Genomic DNA, 10,146 nt, shown 5'->3' with positions numbered 1-10,146 from the left:
AAACAATGCTGTTCTTTTAAGGAAAAGGGAATGTGAAACAACAGGCGGTTCACTTCAAAAGGAGTGTATTGAAAGGCCACGTATCCTTCCAGCTCTCTGCCAAGATTGCAATAGAGATGGGGTGTCTCCTATGAAATCAGGTGGGGGGGGGGTCTCCGTTGACCCTCAATGCTCATAGTATGGGATTAAAGGAGAGGAGTGACTGCCCCTCTACATGTAGCTATGTACACGCCATAAATTTGAAGCACATTTCATCCCCTTCCAAAGAATCCTGGGTTGTTGTTGTTGTTTAGTCATTTAGTCGTGTCCGACTCTTCGTGACCCCATGGACCAGAGCACGCCAGATGGAAATGCACTGCCTCCCGCAGTTTGGTCAAACTCACGTTGGTAGCTTCGATAACACTGTCCAACCATCTTGTCCTCTGTTGTCCCCTTCTCCTAGTGCCCTCAATCTTTCCCAACATCAGGGTCTTTTTCAGGGAGTCTTCTCTTCTCATGAGGTGGCCAAAGTATTGGAGCCTCAGCTTCAGGATCTGTCCTTCCAGTGAGCACTCAGGGCTGATTTCCTTCAGAATGGATCGGTTTGATCTTCTTGCAGTCCATGGGACTCTCAAGAGTCTCCTCCAGCACCATAATTCAAAAGCATCAATTCTTCGGCGATCAGCCTTCTTTATGGTCCAGCTCTCACTTCCATACATCACTACTGGGAAAACCAATTGCTTTAACTGTACAGACCTTTGTTGGCAAGGTGATGTCTCTGCTTTTTAAGATGCTGTCGAGGTTTTCTCCCAAGAAGCAGGCGTCTTTTAATTTCGTGACTGCTGTCACCATCTGCAGTGATCATGGAGCCCAAGAAAGTAAAATCTCTCACTGCCTGGGAACTAGCTTCAATTCCCAGCACCCTTAACAAACTGCAGTTCCCAGAATTCTTTGGGAGGTAGTGAAATGGGCTCAGGGGCAGAGGAAGGGGATGGAGGTGGCGGTCCGGCCCAGGTGCCACTCTGGGAGGGGTGACAAGATGGCCCCATCCTCTCCCCAACTGTAGAGCGCCCGAGGGGGTGCGTATTCCGTATGGGCTGCCTCTCACGTGGCGTCCATACGGGCTGCTGCACATGCACACTCCATACGGGTTGCCACTCGTGTGGCAGCCTGTATAATAATAATAATATAATAATAATTTTTTATTTATACCCCACCCATCTGGCTGGGTTTCCCCAGCCACTCTGGGCGGCTTCCAACAGAAAAATAAAACACAGTAATCTATTAAACATTAAAAGCCTCCCTGAACAGGGCTGCCTTCAGATGTCTTCTAAAAGTCTGGTGGTTGTTTTCCAATTTGACATCTGTTGGGAGGGCATTCCACAGGGCAGGCACCACTACCAAGAAGGCCCTCTGCCTAGTTCCCTGCAACTTGGCTTCTTGTAGCGAGGGAACCGCCAGAAGGCCCTCGGCGCTGGACCTCAGTGTCCGGGCAGAATGATGGAGGTGGAGACGCTCCTTCAGGTATACTGGACCGAGGCCATTTAGGGCTTTAAAGGTCAGCACCAACACTTTGAACTGTGCTCGGAAACGTACTGGGAGCCAATGTAGTGGTCGCCGTGCAAGCAGCAGCGGCATTCTGTACGGACTGCGCATGCGTGGGCTGCTGCACATGCGCAGTCTGTACGGGCTGTGCCGCCCCGGGTGCCGGAGAGGGTTCCTCTGCCACTGAATGGGCTTTAAATTTATGTTGCATATGCTGCCTATAGCTCTGAGGAATCAGAGCTGTCAGCCCACCAAAAGGGCTTTCGTTCAGCATTGGGTAGTGCGTGGGTCATTAGGAAGATACTGTAGCTATACAAATAGTTGCAAACTTTTATTGGAAATACTGTACGTGGTTGCAGGCTGTTGCAAGTGCTCTGTGTGTCGTTTCTTATTGAATAAATTGCCATGTTAAATAGAGTAGAATCAAAGCTCTTAGGGATGAACACATTCATGGGGCGAAGGAGGCAACACTTGTGGAAAAGGCAGGTCGGTTATGAGATCCCAGCTAAAATAAGAGTCAGTATAAAGTGAAGCTGAAGTGGGCAAATTAGACCCTGATTCAGGCTCATCATTCACTGGTTTTTATGCTTCTGCAGTCTCACAGAAGGTGTAAAATGCATATAAAACTAAACCCCAAGCTTCTCAAGATGAGCAGGCTGGCTTTGGTCAAGACGTCATTTGTCTAGTTTTGAAGTTCTGCTCTGCACAGTGCTGGCTGTAAGAATCAAGTTGTTTCCTCACATTAATGCTTTCCTATTCTTCCAGGTAATATAAAACACATTGCTGGAGGCAGTGTGCACATTCTGTAGGGGAAGGGGGTGAAATTGCAGAGACAAATGTGAGCACTTGGGAATTACAATAAAATAAAATAAAAACCCTTTTTTTGGGGGGGGGGGAGGTAGGTCAAGAGGGCCTGAAGGATTTCAACTGTTAAGCTGTAAAAATTGCATTGTGTTCAGGATACCATAAATTTTTCATTGTGGGATATAGTGTCACAGGGTGTTTGTGGCAGATGGAAATGCAAAGTGGGAAGCAGAATATGGGATCAAACCGAATTGAATAAAATAGAATAGAATTAAATTTGTGGACTTTTTTGTGGTACCTGCCCTTCATAACCCTCTCCAGATGTAGCAATCTGGTCCAGCTGAGAAAATGTTCCCAATGCAAAAACAGTTTTTTAAAAAATTATTATTATTGTTACAGTCATACCTCAGTTTCCAGACGCTTCTGGTTGAGTCTTTTCAGGTTGCGTCCCGCACCGAACCCGGAAGTACCCAAATGGGTTACTTCTGGGTTTCACCACTCGCGTATGTGCAGAAGCACTAAATCCCACTTTGCGCATGCATAGAAACGCCAAATTGCAACCCGCGTGTGCGCAGACGCAGCACTGCGGGTTGCGAATGCTGCGGGTTGCGAACGTGCCTCCCGCATGAATCACGTTCGCGACCCGAGTGTCCACTGTATTATTATTATTATTGTTGTTGTTGTTGTTGTTATTGTTATTAGATTTGCATTCCTCACCACACCTGTATATCTCAAGTTCACACAAGGTACCTAAAGAGGTGTTTATTAAAAGTGGGGGTGCCAATAGGATTTTCTGGGTCCAGTACACGGTATGTGGATTGGGCCCTCCAACCAACTTGTAGAAGAGGACACATGTTTGCATGAAGATTGGATATGCATAATGTATGATGAGAAAAAATCTTGGTCTTTTGAAGGCAGGGTGGGAGTCTCAAAATGGCATCTGTGGCCACACACCAAATAAAATGCCCAACAGGCAGGATGTGAACTGGTGAAGCTCTTCCCATTGTTGCATTAACTTGTTCATCTCTGCCCCCCCCCCCCCGCCTCGGAGCTGTTGAAGGCTGTTAAACATTTTCAGCTACTCTTCATCAAAATCTACACGTTTGTAGGTCATCGGATGTTCTTCAGTACAGCAGAACAAACCACTGCCTTTCCTTCACTTGTTTCTTAAGAGTTGTTGGTAATCAAATTGTGGTATCTGCATCTTTTCTTGCCCTTTGTGCAGGTTTCCCAAACTTGGGTCTCCAGCTGTTTTTGGACTACAACTCCCATCATCCCTGACCACAGGTCCTGTTAGCTAGGGATGATGGGAGTTGTAGTCCCAAAACATCTGGAGGGCGACTGGACCTAGTGGTCAGGGGTCCTTTTACCTTTACCATACCCTTCAACATTTTTCAGTGAAAATAGGGACGCCTTGGGGGAAAGCGGGACATTCTGGGATCAAAATCAAAAACTGGGACGGCTTCTATAAATCCAGGACTGTCCCTGGGAAACAGGGGCACTTGGAGGGTCTGTAAGCATATATTCCACACTTGCGTATTTATCTAATAATAGTGATTAATTCCTTTTCCCCTATTTTCTGAGGAACAGACCCTTGGAAAAACTAGAAGAACTGTACTTCGTGTCAACCCGCTATGTCTTTTTCCCTTATCTTTGAAAGGGTGCTAATGGCAGACATTTTCAACTCATTAAAAATAATAATAATAATAATTTGTCCGGTACAAACAATCTTAGATGGACAAAACTACATCCAAACGTGGATTTCAAATTCAGAGCTTGGGTCTGTGTGCACGCGAAAATGGGATATGAGTTTACTAGATCAACTGATTCTTTGGGACTGCTCTGGAGATGCAGCCAGTCAGGAGTGGGAAATGACTCCATCGTGCGCCTGAAACCTCCAACCCCACCAATTGAATACATCTATGGGCCTGATTCTGCGACTACCCCATCTCCAAGCCTAACCTGTTAAGTATTCACCAAGAAAGGAAATCCAAGTTCCTTAGAAGTGTGTTTTCATTTGAGGAAAAGTCTTCCTTCTAAACCTGACCATACCCCTTTTGCAGATGGCCATTTGATGATGACCAAGCAAAACTTGATTAATATGTCATGTGGATTAAACCCAACAATAGCAGATGGAACCTTAGAACGTGCATCTTAGGTCAGGCTACTGTAAACTCCAACAGGCAGGAGTAAATTGATGGGACCTACATTGCCAAAATCCAAATAGTTCTGTTTAGCAACAGGAAGTGAACTTATCTGATTTAAAAAAAAAAAAAGTGGTCTAACTTTCAGTTGACTAACTGCCAGAGAGATGTTTCAAATCACCATAGCTTCAAGCGTAAGATTATTTATTACGTTTATCACAAAGAGCCCTGTTATTTATGGATCTGTGTGAAGTTTGATCAAAGCGGACATATATTAGCTCACAAGGGATTGGGGGAGAAGCTGCTGCCTGTCCATACAGTTGTTTTCAGCATCTGCAGTAAACTGATAAATCATTTAGAAACAAAGGGGAAGACATTGATTGCTTCGGGTGCTTCCTTCCTTTTCTCCTTTCCCGGATCATTCATATAGACATATATATTATATCATGTGGTTTTGATACCAAAGCCATCACAGGGCTAAGGGGACCCATTTGCATTATTTAAGTTTCCTGACATCGGAAGTGATCCTAAGCAAGTTCATCAGGACGTCTCGCCAAATTCAGATGCTTCTTTCCATATAATAATGCTTCCATATATATATATAAATTACTTACTGGGTCTTGAACATGTCCTGGGAATCCTGAGCTCCTCTCGGCTTCCACTGTGAACCTTCAGATTCAAAGAAACTTCATTTTTCAGATGTGGGTGGGTGTTAAGCACATAACGTGTGGTTTTGATAAACTGAGCAGGGTATTACTCTTTAGTGTTTTCCATGGTACAATGCATTTAACAGATATATTTAGAACCTGTACTTTCCCTTGAACTTGGGTTTCTAAAACCAATGTTGGGAAGGCCAATAGTACAACTAGCCACAATTTTAAAAAAAATAGGCAGAACAATTTAGGAACATTGGTGGATATTATTTGTGGTGGTGTAATAATAATGCTCTCCAAGGGCCACTTCCTCTCCTGAGATTATTATTCATGGGAAAACCTTTGCACATCACTTATGGCAAAAATGTTCAGGATTTATTCTAGAGCCCAGTCGTAAGTCAGATACTGATATGCCCAGCTGCTCTCAAGTTATTGGCAAACCCGTGGTACTAAATAGTGGTTGGAAACTGGCACACACCCCACCATCTTGCAATTTCCATCATAGCAAAATTTAAGTGGAAAGTGACTTTGTTGCTCATTTCCATAAGTGCTCTTCAAAGAGTTATCTCTAGTAATGAAGTTGATAATTATCTTAGAACCAGGTTATGTGCTGCATGCAAATGTGTGTGTGTGTGTGTTTAGATAATAATTTTCACTAATGAATAGCCTCATTATAACAATACCAATTTATAATACAATTGCCAATACCAATTGTTCAGTCAAGTGTGTGCTTTTAAGACATTGTGGTTTCTGATTGTAGGGGGAAAGGATTTTCAGGAGGCGGTGGAGACTTTGTAGGGGTAAAGGCAGTGTTTAACTTTTCCCCAACCTGCTGTTTTTCTCTTGCTGTCACCACTCCATTCACTTTCACACAGAGAGAGAGTTCCAGTTGTGTGCCTACCCCAATGATATTGAGTAAGAAGTTCAATGAAAATATCTGATTTAATGTGGTAGTTATGATCCTAAGATAAAGGGTGCCTCCCAAGCGCCCTGCTGTTTTGTGGGAGGAATTTAAATGCATGCTGGGAATTTAGGTTTGCACAATTAAAAGTGGATTGCTATATTGTCCTAGCATAACAGATACACTTTTAAAAAGGTAATCCAGCTTTGAAATGCATTGAAAAGTGTGGAATGAACAAGTGATTAATGATAAGACGTATAAGTACCCTGCAAATAAATTATGGTAAATGGCAGTATTAATGATCAGTGTTGGGTAACTGCCCCACAAACAGATCAGACGAAATACTCAATAAAGAACAGAAATAATAATAATAATAATAATAATAATAATAATAATAATAATAATAAATTTATTATTTATACCCCGCCCATCTGGCTGGTTTCCCCAGCCACTTTGGGCACCTTCCAACAAAATGTTAAAATAAAATAAAATAGTCCGTCAAAGATTAAAAGCTCCCCTAAACAGGGCTGCCTTCAGATGTCTTCTAAATGTCTGGTAGTTGTTTTTCTCTTTGACATCTGGTGGGAGGATGTTCCACAGGGCGGGTGCCACTACCGAGAAGGCCCTCTGCCTGGTTCCCTGTAACTTGGCTTCTCGCAGGGAGGGAACCACCAGAAGGCCCTCGGCGCTGGACCTCAGTGTCCGGGCAGGACAATGGGGGTGTAGACACTCCTTCGGTTATACTGGACTGAGGCCATTTGGGGCCTTAAAGGTCAGCACCAACACTTTGAATTGTGCCCAGAAAAGTACTCTCATTCATAATTGTAATCTCATTCATAAGCTTTAGCAAGCAATTCAGGGTGGCATCCATCTGCCTCGAGAGACAATGGAGTGTGCCTCCAGGGGTGGAGTCAAACCACTGGAGAATCTCAGCACCTGCTGTGGCTGCAGAGGTCAGTAACTCATAACTGCTGCCTCCTACGTTGTTTTTGCTGTGTTAACAGCACAAAGGGGAACTCTCTGGGGTGGAAGCCTAGGCAGCATGCATGGAGGTTCTGGGCTGCTGAGACGACAAGCCCTCTCGGCCTCGCTGATGTGGCCCAAAGGAAAGCAGAGCAAGATGTTTGGCACCAGCTTGGCTGCAGGAGTTGCCAGAAGGAGGCGAACTCGGCACCAATCCAACCGTTTTAGGGACTCTACTCTGGATTTGCGTTGAGTTTATTCCTGAGCCTCTAATTCCCCTGAGTCATGATGAATGCTCAATAAATGGGGTGTCTGGGGGAACCCATTGTGTTTTGGTATGATCTCAGCAACTGCCTAGTTTTATTTATTTCTATTAGTTCTTTATTCCCTTCATCCCGGAAGTATTCTGGACTGGGTGCAAAACAAATTTAATTTAAAATACCTTTAAAATAGATAAAAAGTCATTCAACTAATCATAAGACTAGCATGCAGAGACAGCCCCTTAATCCATTTTACTAATTCACAACAGAAGTGAGCACCACTCTGTTTAGAGAGGCACCATGAGTCAGAAGGTGGAATTGAGAAGAGATGTTTCCCTTTTCAACATGGAGACACAGCTTCCTGGCTTGTGGATTCTCCCCCAGCTTTTAGAGGTAGTCCAAAGTTTTAAAATGGGTGTGCAGCAGGCAGGATAAAGCATTTAGCTTTCAGCAGAATCAACATGTGTGCCTAGTCAACAGCTGATACTGCCTGCGGGCTGCAGAACCCAGGTCTAACCTCTTGTCAAACAAAAGTCTGACAACACGGTAATCATAACAGTCTCTTCTCTACTCCCAAAGCCTATGCAGCTTTTATGAAACAATAAACACTCTTTTTTTTTTACTGATTTCTTTTGCCTCCTTCACCTAGTAATGTTATTTTTCCATCTGTGATTAATTGCAGTGTATTCCTGGCTGTCTGAATAACTTCCCACTTATTTCAGGAGATCGATCTGCATCTGCCTTTTCTCTGTGTCAGAGAAGACAGATAATCAAGCAGACAACACAACAAGAATCCTTGGGGATCTGGGTTGTTATGTCTTCCCAACTTGGGATGTGGAACCTACTCAACCTTTTAACTAGTCCCTGTGTAATCTCTCTCCTCATTTATCACGCTCTGGCTAGGACCTCACACACGAGACCTTTAAGGTTCAGGCAATGTCGCTGGTCCATCTCTCTCTCTCTCTCTCTCTCTCTCTCTCTCTCTCTCTCTCTCTCTCAGCTACAAAAGCTTTCATTGCTGCACATTCCAGTAAGAGATTTCAAATAGCGTCTAGCATGATACCATTCTGGTTCCCAAGAGTCGACGGGGCTTTTTGTCAAGTTCAGATCCATACTTGATTAATGTACCACCCTACTTCAAGGGATTGGACATCCTGTTTATGGCATGTTCAACAAAATGATATTAATCCGTACAAGAGGCCTCCTCTGTTGCCCAGGGATACCTATATTGCTACAGCTGTATATATATTTTTTTCCAATGGGGAATTTACATCACTGTTTATCTTGATTTTTAAAAGACCAGCTTTCCCTCAGTAGAGTGCAACTCTTATATCTTTCAATGTATCCTGAAGCATTTCTGCCCTGGTTCCCCCATTCCCCCACGCCCCCAGCTAAAATGCTATTTTATTAGTACTTACATTCCTGTTACTTCCTGAAGAAATAAGTAATCCAAATATAATGCAATTGGATTTGTATCTGTCCCCCACCCCACTCGTCACTGGCAGTGCACTTTCATTGTGTCAACTACCCTGTTGCCTTCCATGTTTCCCCTTTACTGCTAGGGAAATGGAAAAATGCATTTAGGATTCGCAGCCTGCCTAACTTACTTTGATATGCATCCCTTGTTTAATACTTCTGCATATACATTTTGACATTGTTCCAGCAGAAGGTGTAACATGTTTCTCTTGCTCTGAATATTATCAGCCGTGTTTTTTTTATATATTTTGTGAACTGTACAGGTGTTTGATACCCGCGCTACATACCTTTCAACTTTACCTGCAGCGTTTCTCCTTTTCAGATCCGTTACGCTGGTGCTGCCGACAGTACGGTTCAGTTTATTTTCTATCAGCCTATTATTCACCGATGGAGAGAAACTGATTTCTTTCCTTGTTCCGCTTCCTGCGGTGGAGGTAATAAATTTAACATTGTTTTTACCGTTTTGCATTCTGTACCAATATACATAAGGTTAAGTTGTTGTTGCTTTAAAAAAAAGGCGAATGAGTTTCGCTCCTTCTGAATTAACTCTTGTCGACTCTTCATCTTGGAATGGATTTCAACTGTTAGGAACAGCTAGGGGGGGAGGGGGGAGAATGTTGATTGTATCTGATTAGTACTTCTGTACAGTACAGCTACGTCTAGGAAAGGTGCCTGGAAAATGCCATTCACACCCAATTAGCATGGGAGCTGATTTGCAGCATCTTAGTTCCCCCAGGAAAAAGACTTACTTGTTTTGTCCCAGAATTGTGACTTTTTCAGTAAGTGGCTTCTCCTGCCAACCAGAGGGGGGAGGGGAACTTGCCTTATGACAGTGATGGCAAACCTTTTAGGGACCGAGTGCCCAAACTGCAACCCAAAACCTACTTATTTATTGCAGTGCCAAAGCGGCAATTTAACCTGAATTCGGAGGTTTTAGTTTAGAAAAAAACAACTCGTACATTAACATCTTTTGACTTAAAGGAAAAACACAATGACAGAGGTTTCAATGATACAAGCCACTTTTTATTGAAAGGTAAAAGTTTGCATTTGGCATGCTTTTTGTTGTCATGCATCCTGGGGTGAGCGCTGAACACAGTGTGCATGCAGACCCCAGATTTCCAGGGTCTTCAGAGCATGAGGAAGAGTTCCTTCCAATCTTTTTCTCCAACTCCATCACAGGCAAGACCTCTCAACCGATCCATGGGTCGTGAGGGAGTTTAACCCTCAGGGAGCTTCCCTGTCCTGACTATATTTTGATGTGGTGAATCAGCTTGTTGGTTTGCAGATCCTCAAAGTTTGTTATGTTTCAACAAACATAACCTTTTCCCAAGTTGCTGCTGTGTGAGTCTTTTCCCAGGTGTGCTTGCAAAAAACACTGCATCTCATTTGCAGCGTTATCTGTCCCAAGGGAAGTGTATTTC

At 43.6% G+C, this 10,146-nt stretch overlaps 1 protein-coding gene across 1 annotated transcript in view; it reads left to right on the top strand.

The window, feature by feature from the left end:
- Positions 1 to 10,146, top strand: part of ADAMTSL1 (ADAMTS like 1) — a 486,266-nt gene that overhangs the window by 338,069 nt on the left and 138,051 nt on the right. The window contains exon 8 of the mRNA XM_060269080.1: positions 9,032 to 9,159. Within this exon, the coding sequence (XP_060125063.1) occupies positions 9,032 to 9,159 (128 nt within the window). The remainder of the gene's footprint in view (positions 1 to 9,031; positions 9,160 to 10,146) is intronic.

This window comes from Zootoca vivipara, chromosome 16 (genome assembly GCF_963506605.1).
Source record: "Zootoca vivipara chromosome 16, rZooViv1.1, whole genome shotgun sequence".
NCBI lineage: Eukaryota > Metazoa > Chordata > Lepidosauria > Squamata > Lacertidae > Zootoca > Zootoca vivipara.
This window is presented reverse-complemented; position numbering and strand designations above follow the sequence as displayed.